Consider the following 19024-nt stretch of genomic DNA (forward strand, 5'->3'; position numbering starts at 1 on the left):
AAAAATTTTCCGAGGCACAATGGTGTCTGTCACAAAGGCAGTAAGAAAGCTCTTCACTGCAGCTGTGAATGGAGGCAAATTACAGTTGTGATAATCTGATGGATAATTTAGTGGGGGGAAACATCAGTTTGAAGTCAGAAACATATGGTGGTCAACAGTGTTTCTTAACTGGATTTGTGGGAAAGTCTGGTGGGTTTGAAGAATTCTTGGCTGGCTGCTGTTACCCTCCAGGTAAAAGTAGTTTTAGTGTAAAGCTTGAGGCAAGTAGTAGCTGGCTAAAATGAAAGGCGATGTTTTTTCTCACTGGTCCAGTTGTAACTGTCTGAAACCATTATTGACTATGAAGCATGTCTTTGGAGAAAGCAAATGTGAAATGGATTCAGTAATTGATCAATAGGATCAGAGAGTATTCACTATAAAGTGAGCATAATAGTTCTGCATGGGAGAAGGAAGTGTAAGTAGAATACCTCCTCAGAGAAGCCCTTTCTAAAAGTGTAGCAGATGGGATGAGGACACCAACGAAGCTGTGAGAGACAGTGTGAAAAATAAGCAACGTGTGGAAAGAATGAGAGTTGAGGTGTGTGACAAGAAATCTTTCTGTCAGAAAGTGTCTATCCGCAGCAATTCAGTTATTCTTACTGTAATGAAAATGTAACTGTTTTGTTGTTGCAAGCCATCCCCGTGATGCTGCAATGATTTAAAATCAATGAAATACAACAATTTTTGAGAAAAAACATGAGCAGATCAAGAGTTTTTATTAATTTTTTCCTTGATGTATCTCACTTGACAGTTTATTGTTGCTATTCCCCAGCAGATGCCTTTACTGGCTATGTGCAGGTCCCACTATTCTGGTTTAAGCTCCTGGCTGGCTGCATCCATTACGGAAAGAGTGCAAACAAGCCAAGTCCCGTTTGTGAGTCAGATAGTTATTATCCAGTAAAAGCTCCTGGCTGTATGGCATTAGACAAATATTTGAGGAAGGAAATTGTAGGTTGTAAAGGATGGTTGATCCATGTTTACTTAGAAAATGAAATGTATATGTCGATTTTGTTCAGCTAGAAATATTAAATAAACAGATACCACCTAATCATCCTTGGTTCCAGCTCCCCACCTCGGCATGCTGTCCTCTTTTAGGTTACTTTTAAGGGAAATTTCCTAGTTTGAGTTCTGCATAGGTCTTGTTCTTGGAAAAGTGTAATAGATTTGAGAACTGGACTAGGGACAACAACCCAACACATAGAGCTCTGGCCAATAAATTTATTATCTTTCTATTCACAAGGGCACAAAAGACAGAGAAATAACCCACAAACCACTTGGAAAATGGACAGATACAGACAATGGATGGTTTATCAGCCTCTAGTCAGTCTGTACGTTGTGTGAATTACAGGATTCTAGGGAATGCCTTGACCCCACCTGGAGTCCTGTGTCCACTTCTGGAATTCCCAGCATAAGAAGGATATGGAGCTGTTGGAATGGGCCCAGAGCACGGCAACAATGATGATCCGAGGGCTGGAGCAGCTCTGCTATGAGGACAGGCTGAGAGAGTTGGGGTTGTTCACCCCAGAGAAGAGAAGGCTTCAGGGAGATCTTTAAAATTGCCTCCCAGTACTGAAAAAGGCTGTAGGGGAGCTGGAAGGGACTTTTTACAAGGGGATGTAGGGATAGGGGGAGGGGGAATGGCTTTAAATTGAAAGGGGGAAGATTTAGATTAGACATTAGGAAGAAGTTCTTCACGATGAGGGTGGTGAGACACGGGCACAGGTTGTCCGGAGAAGCTGTGGCTGCCCCATCCCTGGAGGTGTTCAAGGCCAGGTTGGATGGGCTTTGGGCAGCCTGAGCCAGTGGGATGTCCCTGCCCATGGCAGGGGGGGTGAAACTGGATGATCTTTGAGGTCCCTTCCGACCCAAACCATTCTGCAATTCTATGATTCTATGGTAACAGTATGATACCTCTTTGAGTTTAGAACAGATGCATTATAGTAAGTAATAACTTTGGGTGGCAGCCACGCTGACCTTTCTCCCAGGATTTCAGCTTTATTTTGACACAGGCAGACGTTTAAGAATTGAAGCCCCAAGGCTCAGATGCTGATGCAAGCTTTTTTTCATTTTCATTTTCATTCTGCTCCCAAGTAGAACTTGATGAATAATGATCAGACAGATCGAAACTGCCCAAATATTAAAATGCATATTTCTCTTTTTCGTTAGGACATACCCAGTTAATATCAGCCAGCCCTGTAACAGAACCTTTCTCTGTCCCTTTGCAGATTATTTTCTGATCCATCTGCATATATGTATTTGAAAACATCTTCAGATGAACTCTTTAAGCCATTTTCCTCAATCCTTTTTTTTATTTTGTTTTATTTTTCTGGAGGATAAAATCTTGTTGCTCATTAAAATACTATTTTTTTTATCAGCAAAACTATCTGTAGACGTCATACATCTTGAAGCTGAGAAGTGTTTGAGTTTTATTAGTTTGTTTTCACTCTGTTTCATGCTGGAAATCATCACAGTGTGTATTTCTACAATATTTCCTCTGGTTGTTAGCATCATGCCTTGTGCTGATGGTTTGTATTTAAGCAATAGATCCTATGAAGGACTTCAGTAATGGCATATATAATGTCCACTGTTTATCCAACGTTATGTGTCCAACATTAAATTATTGAGCCAAAATGTATTCCCATTGATTGCAGTGAAGGTTATGTGTGTATCAGTAAATCAAAACAAGCTTTAAAAAGATAGAAAATCAATTGATATGAGGAATAGAAAAGATATAGATGTTGCTTTCTCATAACCTTGGCTGTTTTTTATAACTGTAATCTAAATGTTTGAGCTGGGGTGGTTTTTTTGTTGTTTTTTTTTTCCCCCAAATCGTTACTTTGAGTGAAAATGACCAATGTGCAAAAAATGGATGTCTAAGCAGAGCAGCAGTACACCTGGGTAACAAACTTGTGAGCAACTTTTGATGGAAATAAAATGCTGACTTCTATTTACTAACTGGCTGAAACACAGTTTCCGAAGTGTCACAATTTAGGCTCAGCCTGGGCAATTTTGGCAGCTAAAACTGAGCAATTAGGTCCCAGTTCCCTTCCCTCCCTCCACTCCTGAGAAAATGGGAAAGGGAAATGAGAGATAATGACTTGCAAGTTGGAAACTAAAGCTACATTTTTAATGAAATAATAATAAATTAATAATAGAGTAATTATGAAGTTGCAGCCCCATCCCACCCCTCGATGACTGTATGACACCACAAACTCTTCAAAGCAGACACAAGGGGACGGGTCTGAAGCTAGGAGGTAGCTGAGCTCAGGAACTGGTTTCAGGAACACACGGTTCCAGGATCAGGGGAAAACAGACAGACGAGGTCCTCACTGGGTGTTGACCATCGAGGAAGAGGAGCAAGACTCTGATGATCTCTCAGAACATGGGGTGGAATACTCTGTTAGTCAGTTAGGAATCACCTGTCCTGCCCGCCCCTCTCTGCAGGTGCCACTTTTTTCACCTCTTTGACTTACGACATCCCACCAACGCAAGGATGGCCTTGTTTGCTATAGGAATAGATATAAGCATTGGCCTTTCTGCATAACCGTGCCCCATGTAATCACTTCCAGAGAGAAGAAACACTGTCTGAAAAGCATGCAGTTATCTTTCAGAAAATGAAGTTACTTAGATGAGACTTAGCTGAAGTCAGAAAACTGATTCTACTTTAGCTCAAATCACAACAGAAAAGCAAGTGTTTTGCAATGCATTATGTGCTGTAAGTATATTTCCAAAACCAGCTAATGAAAATGGTGGTGATGTTTCTTCCAGAGACATGTGCTTATAGACACGTAAAAATTACTGAAGTTTGCAATTTAGGAGTATTAAATATATTTAGTAACATTTTCCTGTAATTAATATTATTTACAGAATTGCTACCGAAATGCCAACAGTTGAATTGCCAGTACAAATGTGCCATCACCAGGAATGACACCAGGTGTTACTGTCGGGATGGATATGAAACAAGCAGTGATGGAAGAAGCTGCACAGGTAAACAAGAAATACACTACACCATTAACACCCAGCATTCCTGATGGTTCCTTATGGCTGTTAGGGCAGAGAGCTGGTGGTGGGCTGCCAGCTTTGGCCAATGGCAAGCAGGTGAGCACAACTACATCCTTGCCCATCTTCAGAGATGTTTGCCACGGAATGAGCATGGGCTTGTAGGGTCAGACAGGGGTGAAAAATGCCCCTCCAAAACCAGAGTCATGGCCTTCCTGATGACTCTTCGGGCCTTCCATGCCTGTGGCCCAGCGTTAACCATTTATAAGTTACTGGGAGGAAAGCCTTCTCAGCTGGACCAGAGGAGGTGGGCATTGTTTGATCAATTCTGCGAGCTGCTGTCCAGATTTCGCTACCAGGAAACTCTGTAAAACTTGTAGTGTTTCACCTCATGGCCATTAAGTCACACCTAGATTAGAGTTTGATAAATGAACACTCCCAGATCATACAACTTAGCTGGCAATGTTATTTCAGCGTAATTAATTGTAGAATGAAAATGGTGCTCTTTTCCATTTTATAAATATATGACTTCTTAATTATCTATCCAAATATTTGTTTCCTGTTTTATTTTTAATCTTTTTATAAGCAGACAAGGGTTCTGTTGCCTCATGTATGCGCTCACTACCAATCATTCTCCTCTCCAAGTAATTGTACTAAGCCAGATTCTTCATAAACATAATTTATTATAAGTTCTTTTGCTCTATGTTTGTCATGTTTTGTGATTGAAAATATATCTGAGGAAATAATCTCAACAGCAGTATTTTAAAATGGCAATTTATTACCTAAACCCTCAACCACTGTTAAATAGCATATCTGGATTTTATGGTAGTATGCCTATATGCCCTAGTTGAGAAAATTGTTCTTTATATTTATTAGAGAAATATATAGTTTTTGGTGTAGTGGATGATAGTTTAATGTAGAAGTTGTGACAGTTCATTTAAGGAACTATAAGACATAGCCAGCATAAATAGGCTGAGAAGGATAATCAGTTATTTCTTGTCTTGAAATACTGCTTCTTTCATCGACTTGGATAACTAGTGGTCTCTAGTACTAACAAGAACCCAAATGTCTCTGTAACATGATGCAGACATTGTATACAATATGAACAAATAAACATTTATTCTTTCAATATTAATAGCTATTAAACTTGAAAACTTCTGACCTTCTGTTTGGTTACTGGAGCAAGTTTAACAGACAACATTTCTGATAATTAAAGCCATGACTTAAGAAGGGAGAAAACATAAAGCATCAGACCGTGATGACTTAATGACTTAAACTTTTCTCTTAGAAGTCTAATTTGTTGTTGAATTTCTCTTTATTTTCTAATTCTTAAACAAGATCTCGTTAATGTCTCTTTAGATTTGAATGAATGTAATATGTATGGAAGCTGTAGCCAGATGTGTATGAATACAGATGGATCATACACCTGCAGCTGTCTGGAGGGTTATGTACTTCAGCCTGATAACAAATCCTGCAAGGCCAAAATTGGTGAGTTTTAACATCTTTTTACCTTAATGAACATATTTCATAGTTTGATCCTACCTAAAGAATACATATGAAAAGATAGACAGAGACAAACATGGAAGAGATGGACTATTCTTCACTCTTCTGCGAAGAGCCACACAACAACCCTAGAAATGGTTTTCACGTATTCACTCCAAGGGAGATGTTAGAAGTTATTATATGGTTATTATTAATTAAAGTGAAATACTCAGTTCAGCCAAGATTAGAACAGTTCCCGGTTTCCCTGTTCATAAATAAATCAATGATTTTCCTCACACAAACAAAATAGGCTGTTTACTCTCGGAAGACAATGGAGATACCGAGAAGGCAGAGGAAATGATTGTGAGGTAATTATACCCTTAGGATAAAAGAAGACATGAGATTACTTTGTCCTTGCCATATCCCAAGAGGTGAATTTCATGATATACATATTCACACTAGGCTTTTTGTTGCTTAGTGAATGTTTTCATTAGTAATAGTAAATTGGGTATTTGAGGAAATTAGAGAATTATGCTTAATGAATCAATATTGTACATAGTATTTTCTTACTCAGCATGAATTAATTTTAGATTACCACTCCCCAAGAGTTCTTTAAGGATTCAGTCAACATCCAAAATGATTCAACACCCAAGTGTAAAGCCGTGTTTATTGTATTTTTTGTGTATGTTCTTTTTGTGGTTATGTAGCCATAAGAAATTGAGAAGGGTTTTTTTGAGGCTTCCTCGTTTAAAGAACATCTCTGAATATGTTCTGACTTGAGCGCCAGAGTTATGGAGTGTTTTACTGCCTCTACGAGGTTTTGTATTGATCCACAAACATAGCTAAGCAATCTTTAAAAAATCCACAGCAAAATATTGTGAGATAAGAAAGTCCATACAAAGTAGAAATATTTAATATTCTTCTTCCTCCACTACATGAAAATCAATAACACAATTCTGTATCAGGAAATCCTCATAGTGCCAGTGTTGGGCTTGAGTTGAGCCTTTGAGTTTCCCTTCTTAGATCCACCAGACTGTGTAACAACTGAGTGATGTAGTGAGCTGTCAGTGTCTTGGCGATGTTGGCTAAATGAATCAGATTAACAGAGAAGAACTACTGTTCTGTTTTTCTTATTACTTTGTCATGTTTATTTTACAATAGTTTTCATCTTTTCTGTTATTTTCAGAAGGGATTCACTAGTCATTAATCAGAGAAATCACTGCAGGACAGCACTAATAATAATAAAGATCATGTTGCTGCAAAGAAATGACTGTTGCTCTTATTGTGTTTGTGTATAAACACAACTTTTCCTTTAATTAATGCTGGATTGAATTATCAATATGATGAATAGTTGTGCTAAATTCTTCATAGGGCGCAAAGGTCAAAAGGATGCCTGGTATGGTAATGAAGGTGCTTTTATCATAGAGCTCTTCCAGAGCTGCCAGACTTGTAATAGCTTGTGTTGCATCACTGGGTCCTGCTTAGACTGTGGAAAATAGTGACGTTTCCATGTACCAGCCGGTTGTTTTCCTAGACCCTTATCATTACACTCCTGGTTCACTGATCACACACACTGCTTTTTCTGAGTTTCTGCCTTGCAGGATAAAGTTCAAGCAGGGACAAAAGCGAGGTGTGGCCATGCACAAATAGACTGGTGAAATGTCACTAAAACGTGTAACGGATCACAATTCCGAAATGAGTCCAGGTTCTCTTGTTGTGCATGGGGAGAGGTACTTCCCTGGTACATATGGCTATGATTATTACTTTCAAGACATATGAAGTAATCCCGCTACTTACTCAATGATGGGAAATCTTCAGCTGGAATAGGACATCCAATGAGGAGTAACCACACAAGGCAGCTATGGATCAGTAGAACAGAATTCAGGAAAAAAAAAAAGAAGGTGCATAAGGAAAAAAACAAAGAGCACTCAAAAAAAAAAAAAAAATAATAATAATAATAATAAAAAAAATCAACATTTCTTTCTTCTTAAAAAGCCTAAAGGTGGGATGAGGACACCAACAAAGTGTTGGAGAAAGCATACTATCTGCTTGGTCTATATTTGACAAAACTAGTTGTCAAATAGATAAAGAAAATGAGCTCAGGAATATTCTGCTCTGTGTGTAAAATCCATGAAAGATAAGAAGCAGCAATAGGAATGTAGGTTAGGTCAGGCATTATGTAAATCTTTCCATGTTAAAAGCAGCAGATCTGCTAAGAATATGATTTGCTGTACGCGTTGAGATCCCAGGCAAAAGCCAGCTATCGTCTCTTTGCCACATTTTAGTCGTCTCTGTAAATTGAGTAGAAGGTTTGTGACTATTCACAAGTAGAGAAGTGGGGTCCACGGCAGAGGCCCCACTTACGGAAGGTGCTGAGCAGGTTTGTGAGGATGTGAGGATCCCTGGCACAGGGATGGGGGCGGTGGCCGCTGGATATCAGCAGCATCTCTTGCACAGCCTCAGAGCCCATCCCTATAAAACCATCCTTCTGCATGTGGTGTGCAACAATTAGCGCTGAAGTTCATAGAAGCTTTTTTCCTACCCTTCGGGCAGCCAAATGCTTGGCTGCGAAGGTGGGAAGGTTTATCCCTCATTAAATTCTTCTTTTTCTTCCTCAGTTCATTTAAATAACTTTGGAACCAGAAACTTTTAGCAGCACAGTGTCTTTTGGAAGGATGTTAAAGCAAGTATCAAAACACCTGAGGGCACACTGTGTGTATTTCCAGACTTTGTAACCACACTTTCTTTTATGAATAAAATAGCAGTTAATGACTCCTTCCTAGGTGAAAATGAAACAAAATATAGCTCCGCTAACAGAGTTTTAGAACTATTTTGTTTGCCAAGGTTGTGTGCCTACTTTGCGCCTGCATTTGATAAAAAGGATATTTAAGGAAATGAAATTACAGAATTGAAAATATTCAATCGAGGGGGAAAAAATATAGTTATCAAATATTCCTGGAATCTGCGTATATTGAGAAATGCCATGTGATCGGGAACATTTGTCATATGGATAAAGCAGGATGAGCTAATAATGATTAAAGCAAAAAGCTTTTTATGATATTTAGAAAACATTCATCATTCTTAAATTGTTTTCACAACACGGTTTTCTTGTAAAGTCTCACAGAGGTGAGTTTTGAGGTTTTGAGAGTAAAGCAGCCTGTTTGCGAATTGTATTGTGGATAAATAGTGAAAATCAATTTAAAATTTTTTATTTTACACTAGTAAATATTTTTCAGACTTTTGTAAAATACATGCATGGCTAAAAGTAACGTACCCTACGTTTTTAAGCTGCTTGTAAACACTGAATTCTGGTTTTATCCTCTTCATATCATTGTAGTTTGAAAAAAAAATCCAAAAAATTCTGGCATTTCTGAGGCTTTCTTACGGAGGAGAAGTAGGAGTGTTTGCAGAGCAAAATGCCTTCATTTCTGATTTGTTGTGACATCGTTTATTGATCTGTATTTTAGAGAAGATCAGGGAGGGGGGAAATGTAAGTCTTTAATCTTTTCCACTACTCTATCTTAAACATAATTTAAAAGAAGATGCTTTCATTTTAGTCAAGAAGAATGAATCATAAAACTTTCCTGGATTAGAGAGCTATTCACTTCTTATCTTTCTTATAAAATGGGGGAAGAGGGAAAAAAATAGAAGAAAACTTGTGAAAAAGTAACACACATGAAGTCCAGTTATTTGAAAAGCTGCTGTCAGCTCCCTGTAACTCATCCTGAATCTGTCTGCTAAACTTTTAAGCTTTGTAGATTCTGTTCTTGAGTCCTTGAGAAACCGGCAGAGTTTTTGTGAAAGACGTGATATTTTTAATATTCTTGTTTTTCATCTGCATCTTCAACAGAATAAGACATTTCAAATATTTTTTGAGTGCTTTTTGTAGAAACTTCTATTTTTTATATGGTTTTATCATTAAAATAATTGAATTTATTTGCTAAATAAGTAATTATGAAGTCAGGCTCTGTCTGAGCCACACCGAAATAAGCAGGTTACCTACCCTACTGTGAAAAAACATGATTAACTGATTCAATCTATTGAATTATTTCGTGTATGAGCTGCTCTAAAAATACAATTTCAAGCTCAGGAATCTAGTTTCTGGATAAATTCTGCCAGAAAGCAGGTGTATTTTTAATGTTTAACAGTGCCTGCTGAGCAAAACCTCTTAGCAGTGCTGTGAGTCCTTATGATTCCTTTGTCTGCAGCCAGGTTTGATTACAACTGTTGCTCAGGAGGTTTGACACTAATTCTTTTTCAGAATTCCCTTATGCCTTAGACATTAGTGCTAAAATACAACCTTTCTCTGGAATTTAGTGAGGTATTAAATCCTTATTATAGTTTTTAATGGGTCAGTTCAAAGCAGGGTAAGGAACAATATGGTGATCTATTACAACCTGGTACAAATGAACAACCAAACTGTCTTTGTAACTGCAAACAGCTCGTGTGTAGCTGCCTCCTCTCAGTGGCTTTATAGGTCGCAGAGAATGGAAATATCTTACTTAAAACACAATATAAGAGAAAAAAAATAATAAAAAAAAGGATTTTTCATGCTGCTGCTGTTTGGGAAAGGAGTGATTGAATCCAGGATTAAGTAGTAGATGTATTTTGGGGGAAGTGAGAAGCTCAGCACAGAGCTGTTAGATGAAAACAAATCCAAAATTTAGTAGAATAGCTGATGCAAGCACAGCTTTTGTGCGGTTTGGAAACTGTCAGGGATGAGTGGGTGACAGAGGCAGAAGGAAGCTTTTATGTCTGTCTCTATTCTTCTGATGGGTAGCAGAAGTTTATCAGAAAGGTGGGAAAGAGATTCACATACACCAACCACTTGTGGACTGCAGATGGACCTACCTGGCAGATTTTAAACCAGTTTGATCGCTAAGAACCCAAATGCTTTGTCTTTTGGAAAAAAACAAGACTAGGGAGCTTTACTTTTTACACCACAAAAAGTTGTATCATGAATAAGACCCTTTAGTTGTTAGATATCTTCTGAACTGTAAAGAAATATTCTTAGGTATAGATATAACCGATTTGTTGGTGGAGGTGAATTTGAGGCAGATGAGGGCAGTCAGTAAATTCAGAAAGTGATGTTTAAGAGCTGAGGTTTTGCAGCTGTTGGTGTGGGATTTCCTGGAGAGGAAAAATGTATGTTCCGAGGCAGAATATACATTATGGAATGAGAAAATGGAATAGGAAAAGAGTAAATGCAATCCACTTTAGAAAGAATACATGCTGATCCATTATGGCAAAGAACATTTTTACGCAACAACAAAAAGTCAGCAAAAGAGATGTTGAAATAAAAGCCAATAGTGCCAAAGAACAGAATCTAACATCTACTTCTGTATGTGAATGAGACCACGGAGCACTTTTTTCTCTTTAATCAGACTTCCTGATGAAGTATTATTTGTCAAATCCCTTTATTTACGTAAGACAGCTAGAATTGCTTAGTAAAATTTTGAGAACTTTATTGAACGTTGATTTAAAGTACTTCATTTCAATACAGCATTTAAATGTTGATTTATTCCTTTGAATGCAAACAGATTACTTTGAAGTGAGAGCTCTTGGCTTGGCAACACAAATATTTCTCACATACGCTTGGAGTGTGACTTTCTAAGTTTTAGGGTAATTTTTTAAAAATACAATATCCAAAAGTTTGCTCACTTGCCAACATTATTTACTTTATCAAATGAATGGGACAAATGGATATGTTGTAGTGATGTTGACCATGTTGTAAAGGATAACTTTCCATTAAGTGATTCATGTGAACAAGCCTCATTGAAAAATTGGAAATCACTGTTATTCCAGTTAACCTGAAGTAATTTTTAGGACCATCGTATATTCTTCTCTCATGGAGTCTTCTTATCAGATCCTCCATCAGTTTAGTCTTGGTTGGAACTTCATCTAATAGGAAGGGGACTTTTCAGGAAACAGTTTCTCTGTCTTAAAAACATACATCTTTGTGATTGTTTTTTCCCAGGCGATTCACATAATATTTTATGTCAGCAGCGGTTCCATGTTATAAATTGAGTAACGTGAAGTTACTTTACTGTTTCTAATGAAGGAGTTCTTTCCAGGAAAACAGAGAAACCACTGACATGTGGTTTTGATATAGACGTCTCCACGATGATTATGGATTAACTGAGCTCTTATTTCACTTCAGAGTACTAGTCTAGATCTAGAACAAGATGCCACTCAACTTCAACACTAGAGCCATGTAGAACAGACTCCTCATCCTATGGAGACTAATATTCATTTGCAGTTGACAGAGTCAGATGCATAATTTCAACCCAGCCATTGGAATGTTTGGGTTGAATGTTTGAGACAATAGTGCAATAAGATACACCTAAAGCAACAACAGCGGCACTCATCATAATGCTAAAGATATTTTGTCTCAATGAGAATTGTTTGTTTTCTTGCATGGATAACTTTACATTTTAGAGTTTTAACTTGAACTGGAACATTGCGTATTTTAAGATCCATGTTCTTCACCGTCTGGGTATCATCATTTCCTTTCTTATTCAAATGTTGCTCCAGGATTTTTATAAATTCTAGCAGGATTTCTAGGCAAAGCGATTCAGGTGAACGCAGTGATACTTTAAAGTTGCATTAGATATCTTAATTGCTTCTTCATATTTTTTGTTTGTTGTTCTTTTTTTGTCACATTAATGGTAACCCAGTGGAAACCACACGTTTTCTATTCCCTTTCTGCTGTCAGAACACTCCGTTGCATGATGCTTTCTCCTTTATAATGCATGGTGTTAAGCCCATCATAACTATGATGTAGCCACCTTTTGCTCCATTCTTTTTTTTTGTTATATTTTCCAGCAGCAGCCAATCCTCATGTTTTGTCTCATTTTACAAACTCTAATATGAATATTATTTCATGTGTACTCATAAGTTTTTCAGATTTCCCTGGCCTTCATTCTTTTAGAAATTCTAGTAATCTGGATAGAAATAATTTGCATAGCTTGTATTTAATTTTACAACTTAGGCATGAAAAATGTTGTAATAATGATACTTGGAATTAAACAGAAGCTGTGAGGGTAGGGTAGTTAATTTTCTTTAATTATACGAACCATTAGAACAGCAGGATTAAATAGACTAGTAATTTGGAATATATGATAGTTATGAAAATAAAAACAAAGCTAATTTATTAAAACTCTTAAAACATGCATGTAAGACATTAAAAACTATGGTAAAACTGGAAAGAAATTAATATGATATACACAGTCTGTTAACCTTTTAAACTCTCTTTACTTGATTTTTAGAGCCTTCTGATAGACCTCCACTTCTTCTGATTGCAAGCTCTGAAACAATTGAGGTGTTATATCTTAATGGAAGCGAAGTGTTTGCCCGAACTCCTGTAAAAGGATCTGCAGTTTTGACTTTAGACTATAACTACAAAGAGGACACAATTTGTTGGATTGAATCAAGAGATCTTTCAAGTCAGCTGAAGTGTACCAAGATAACGAAAGCTGGGAAGTTAACAGATGAGTGGATAGTAAACATTCCGCAGTATCTTCACAGTAAGTATTTGACAGTGTTTTAGCAAAACATAGCAAAACAGTAGTGCCTGTCTTGGCAAACTGGTGGAGGAGCCTTCAGGCATATTTTGGGCATTGCTGTTAAATAGCCTTAAGGCATTAAATATTGCAGCTCCTACTGAAGCACTTTTAATGGTTTTCAGTCCTATATATATTCAGCATGAGTTGTGATATTCATATCTACGCAAAGTTTTTAAAGATGTGCATTTTTATAGATTAAATATAATGTGTGGGAGTTTCAGAAGCAGCAGTGCAATAGAAAAAAAGGATGTAAAACACTTCCTTTTCTTCAGCAAAGTAATGCTACATAAAGCTGGAAAATGATGCTTTGCGACTGGGACACCATTAACAATGAATTAGAGACGCATGTTTATCACATTCACTCTCAACTGCTCTATTATAGATATGTTAGTTCTTGAAAATAACAAAACATTTCTTGAACTACTGGAAATAAATTGTTGCACTGTATTACAATTAAGAAAAATCCCCAAAACTAAACTCATCATACTGAATTAGTCTTTGGCATTACTGCAATATTTCTCAATAACTTTTCTATTTGTGATACGCTGTTATCTTTGGAAGGAAGTGGTCATCCACTTACACATTATCCTGTGAACAGGCTGCAAAATAGCATGCAGCTAAAAAAAAGAGAATATGCAGATTTCTTCAGCTTTCACAGAAGAGTTATCCACAGATCAACTCATAAACTGCAGCACTGAGGAGAGCAATGATGGTGTTAGTAATGGGTTTCCAAAAAGTCAGAACTGGAACCTCCACTGTTTTGTATTGGATCAGATTTTGAAATGTCCTTCGATGGGCATCAAGCAGTATCTCTAAATGGATCACAAACAATCTGAACGTCCACTTCAGAAATATTCAAATCACAAATTTGATTATAACACTGAAAGGTGCATGTCAAAAGGATAAATTCTTCATTGAGATTGTGCTTTAGACTATCAACATAGCTGTTGTAAAATGTGATCATTTTACCTATTTTCCTGATACATTTACTAAAATAGAAAATAAACTCTAAATGTTAGTGGGTTTTTTGTTCTTTCTATTTTATCGAGGATTTTTTTGATGTAGTATTTTTGAGGGCTTTTCATACTTCGGATGACTAAGAGCCCTAAAAATCCTGGTGTTAATATTTGGTTGTGCTTTTTTAATTCACTTTGTTATTGATATTTTATTTTGTTTTCCTTTTAGCAAGAATAATCAAATTAACTACAGTCCTTAGCAAATATAATTTGTATTAAACTGTGTGTGTGTCTGTTCTGTCACGTGTCTTCATCATCAGAGTGACCTTAGCATTAGGTTTTGTGGTTCTCCACCAGTTCTCTGCTGTGTTCCTAACCCTCTGTTCTCTGCATGTGAAGATAATTGCTAATCTCTGTTGTGTTTGGATCTGCATTAATGCAGCTGTTTGCAAAATTAAAGCTATGTGATGGGTTTGAGATGAATACAGTGCCTGGAATTAATGAGGTAATCATTTTTCATAGTACTGGTACACATCAGCCTGTGGTCTCTAATATTTTCACTCTAATCATTCAGTCTCGTTCAAATGAAGAGTAGAAATTTCCATGGACATGAATTGACTGCAGAGAATATTCCAACTTCTTGTTTAATTTTGTTATGGGAAATATTGTTTGGAGGCTTAGAGAAACATTTCTTGTAGTTGGGTTTGGAGCTCTGACTGACAACATCTAGCAGATTTTAGCTGATTGGCTGGCTGAGCTGAGAGGATTGTGGTCAACGGGGTTCGGTTGGTGGCCGGTCACAGGCGGTGTTCTCCATGGCTCAGTGGTGGCGCCAGTTCAGTTTAATATCTTTATCAATGACCTGGATGAGAGGATTGAGTGTTTCCTCAGTCAGTTTGCAGATAACAGTAAATTGGGTGAGAGTATTGATCCTCTTGATGGTAAGAGGGCTCTGCAGAGGGGTCTGGATTGATGGGCTGAGGTCAGTTGTATGAGGTTTAACAAGGCCGAGTGTCTGGTCCTGTACAAGCTCTACAGGCCTGGAGAGGAATGGCTGGAAAGATGCCCAGCAAAGAAAGACCTGGGGGTATTGGTTGGCAGCAGCTGAACATGAGCCAGCAGTGTGCCCAGGTGGCCAAGAAGGCCAACAGCATCTTGGCTTGGATCAAGAATAGTGAGTCCAGCAGGTGTAGAGAAATAATCATCCCCCTGTATTTGGCACTGGTGAGACCACATCTCAAATACTATGTTCAGTTTTAGACCTCTCAGTACAAGGACATCAAATTGCTGGAGCACATCCAGATGAGGGCGATGAAGCTGGTGGAGGGTCTGAAGCACAAGTCTTTTGTGAAGCAGCAGGGGCAACTGGGATTGTTTAGTCTGGAGAAGAGAAGGCTGAGGGGAGACCTTACTGTTCTCTATAACTACCTGAAAGGAGATTGCAGTGAGGTGATTGCTGGTCTCTTCTCCCAAGGAACAAGCAATGAGATGAGAGGAAATGGCCTCAGATTGCATCTGGGAAGTTTTAGATTGAATAATAGCAAAAAACCTCTATATTTACTGAAAGAGTGGTGAAGCACTGGAAGCGGCTGCTGAGGGAAGTGGTGGACTTACTGTCCCTGGAGATGCTCAGAAAATAGGTAGATGTGCCACTTCAGGATATGGTTTGGTAGGCACAGTGGGGTCGGGCTGACGATTGGACTTGATGATCTTAGAGGTCTTTTCCAACTTTAATGATTCTGTAGTTCAAGATCTAACACATGAGACAGTGTAGGCAACTTCCTGCTCCTTAGGGGAATAGTAACTTCCAAAGTTTCAGTCTGAACTCGTCTGTTGCAGATTTGTTGGTTGTTTTTTTTGGTCTTGAATACTCAGTGCAGAAATTATCCACCTGATTAATATCTTCTCTTCCAGACATATATCTGGAGTTATGCCTGCAGGGACGTGGCAGGAGTCTGGTGTTGCTGTATCTATTATATGTATCTGCACACATGTATAGTTCATTTTGTTGGTACTGAAAAATTGAGCTTTAATTTTAAATTCTCCCTTTTCTTTCCTCCACCTTCTGTTACCCTTCTTGTGACTTCTGCTATTTCTCTTCAGTAACAGTACATCTGATGAGGCAAATTAATTCATTTTAACTCTTTGTCAAGAATTTCAGCCTAAGCATTTTCAAGTTTAATTGTGTTCTCTGACAACTCAAAGCAAATGGATGGTAATGCCCATGGAGTTATTCACATAACAATGTAAGGTCTGCTCTTCATAGGAAACGTTTTTGTGTGTTTGCCTGTAACCAGAAGGAGGATATTCCTCAAAGTATTGGGGGGGGGGGGGGAGTGAAGAAAATGTGGTCTTAGAAGTGCTTGCGGAATACTTTTTTTTTTTTTTTTTACCCCAGTCTTGTAATTTGTTCTTTTTTTTTTTTACTGGAAGAACATATGTTATCTGCATATGGCATAAAAAGCGGTAGCAAAGTCAGTTATAGAAAGTGAATGGGAATGAATGCTTGAAATGGACTTTATCAAAGTGTTTGTTTTAATGAAGGCAAGTAATTCTTGTAGTTAGGAATAAAGAATGTACATCACACTTTTGGATAAAAGACCATATTTAGAAAAGCAGGAACTATGAAAATGACTTTGTTTTCCTGGTAGGTCATTGAAGTAACAGGGCCTGATTGATGGGCCTGAAATGATATGGATGACCCATGGATGATCCATATTCCATTGTTATGTGCATCACTCAGTCTGTAACTTTCCACATTGCTATCATCAGTAGGGTTTTACTGTGCTATTTCTAGTACATAAGGGTGTGAGAAAGTGTTTCATTACCAGTAGAATCGTGCTGTGTGGAAGAGAGAGGAGCTAGGCAGGATTGTTGTATTTCTACAGCCCCATTAGCTTAACGATAAGAAACATTCAGCTGCTTTCTCCTTTCCTCTCCTGGGACCTTGGCCACATTCCATTGCCTTTCTCAGAGCCCTTGCTGTGAAAAAAGAAAGGGCCACCCCCACTGACCGCAGATCTGGATGATGTTAAAGCAATTGGTGATGTATTTTTCTTTACCACTGTACTTATTCTCTTATGGTAGTGATTAGACACATTGCCTTTACAAGCTGTTCCTGTTAACTTGTGATAACTACTAATACTTTGTTTTCTTTCTTGCTGTAATAACTTGAGTAAAACTTGTTTTCAGAGAGTATTTGAGAGGTTTTGGATAGGTTTGGTTTGATAGGCTTATCCTTTTAAATGAGGATAGGTTTATCTAAACGTGATAATACCGTCACTGGCATTCTTGTCTTAGCCAAGGCCAAGCATTGACATGTTGTTACATCTTTGTCTTTTTAAGACCAAGAAGTTTGTGGAAAAGATGCTGGAAAATTATCTCTTGGAAAGATTTACATAGACAGTGGCAGAGTCAAACAGGCTTTCAGGGAACAGTCCTGCATTAGGAAGATTGTGCAACCACTGCCCGTAAGAACAAGTGTGCTCCTTGACACTTAACACTAGCTCATTGTCCATTTTGAGGTACTACAGCAAGACTTGCTGGAACAATCATTTATGTGAAGCACAAATTCTTTTTAATGGCAAGAAAGTGGAGGATCTCTCATGATTTTCTGCTCTTCCCAAGCCATGATGTGCAATTTGAGAATTTTGTCTCTTGGAGGAGGGTGTGGAAAGAGCATCATCTTCTGGATAACAGAATCTTCTTCTTCACATTTTAATACGCAGTTTTTGACTTCATCATGACAAGTACCAAGCACCTTATGTGCTCTCCAAGCAAGCACAAGGCAGCGCAGCCTGGGTTTTAGCCACTATTCATCTGCAGAATATAACAAAATCTCTTCTGGAATGATGCTTCAAAGCATGATATTTTCTGCTTGGCTGGTATTTGATTCAGGTTTTCTTGGCATCCAGGTTTTCTTGGCATTCGATTATCACACTACACCAGTACAAGTCCTGCAACGCTTGTGTTTAGCTTTTTTTATGCCTCCAGACAGTTGATCATACCTTGCCTTGGAAGGCACACAGGCTTTTCTGTTGGCAGACATGCTTGTATGGGACTGGTCTGGATTAAAAAAAGGCATCTTGCTTTCCCCGGACTAATTCAGTTTTAATCTGTCTGCCTTCCCTGGCCTGCCCTACTGCAGCGTGGGGGAAGAGTCATGCCAAGGTTGGGAACACATGGTAGTCACCGGGAGTCGGTACTCTCCATTCGGCAGAAGTACTGGCTTCTCTGCTTGTGGAACCCAGAGCCTTTTTCTTGTCCTCACAAGAACAAGCCAAAGCATACTCCTTGGCACACCCACTTTTTGGATGTGGTTGCTGTGAAGACAATCAGGCAGAGAGCCCAGAGGATGTGACCAAGCTCAATCAGTATCTGGTTATGCCTGTATTTTCTTGTATGGTTTTTGCCTCTCTAATTGCTCCCCTCTTCTTCTACCCCTGACCTAAACCACTTGCTAGTAGTGATTAGCCACAACTGCTAGAGCTTTGTTAAACAGAATAGCTACAGGTCATTTAACTTGATGTTGATGAGGCTCCACCATTGAAGGCAACAATAAGCACTAGGGATGAGGCATCTGTCAGCAACCTTCCTGTGAAGTTCCTGTGACTATTCATGAGAAATCAAAGCAAAATTTAGCTTCCTCAGGAGAACAAATGTGAATATCTGGGGGGGGAGGCATAGAGTCTGCCCCAAGTTTGTCTCCAGACAGGTATTCTAAGCTGCCATATAGCCGTAGGCTGTGATTTTTCTTTTCATTCTGTGATAGACAGCCCATGCTTACAGACCTCCTTGAAGACAAATAGAAATGAGAAGCCTTCATTACAAAGGTCATATACACCTCAAACGGCATCAGAACATCTCTCACAGTAATGGGAGCCAGAATAGGTTGTGAGAGGAGGATCCTAAAGACATGTCACAGGATATTTGTCCTGTGTATGGCATCTGCTTGGCACTGCTGGAGCTCTGGCTGATCTTGCA

The 19024-nt window shown here is 38.3% G+C and overlaps 1 protein-coding gene across 1 annotated transcript in view; it reads left to right on the forward strand.

The window, feature by feature from the left end:
* Positions 1–19024, forward strand: part of LRP1B (LDL receptor related protein 1B) — a 722645-nt gene that overhangs the window by 366411 nt on the left and 337210 nt on the right. The window contains exons 4-6 of the mRNA XM_054070318.1: positions 3907–4026; positions 5398–5526; positions 12789–13046. Of these exons, the coding sequence (XP_053926293.1) occupies positions 3907–4026; positions 5398–5526; positions 12789–13046 (507 nt within the window). The remainder of the gene's footprint in view (positions 1–3906; positions 4027–5397; positions 5527–12788; positions 13047–19024) is intronic.

Source organism: Cuculus canorus, chromosome 6 (genome assembly GCF_017976375.1).
Source record: "Cuculus canorus isolate bCucCan1 chromosome 6, bCucCan1.pri, whole genome shotgun sequence".
Lineage (NCBI taxonomy): Eukaryota > Metazoa > Chordata > Aves > Cuculiformes > Cuculidae > Cuculus > Cuculus canorus.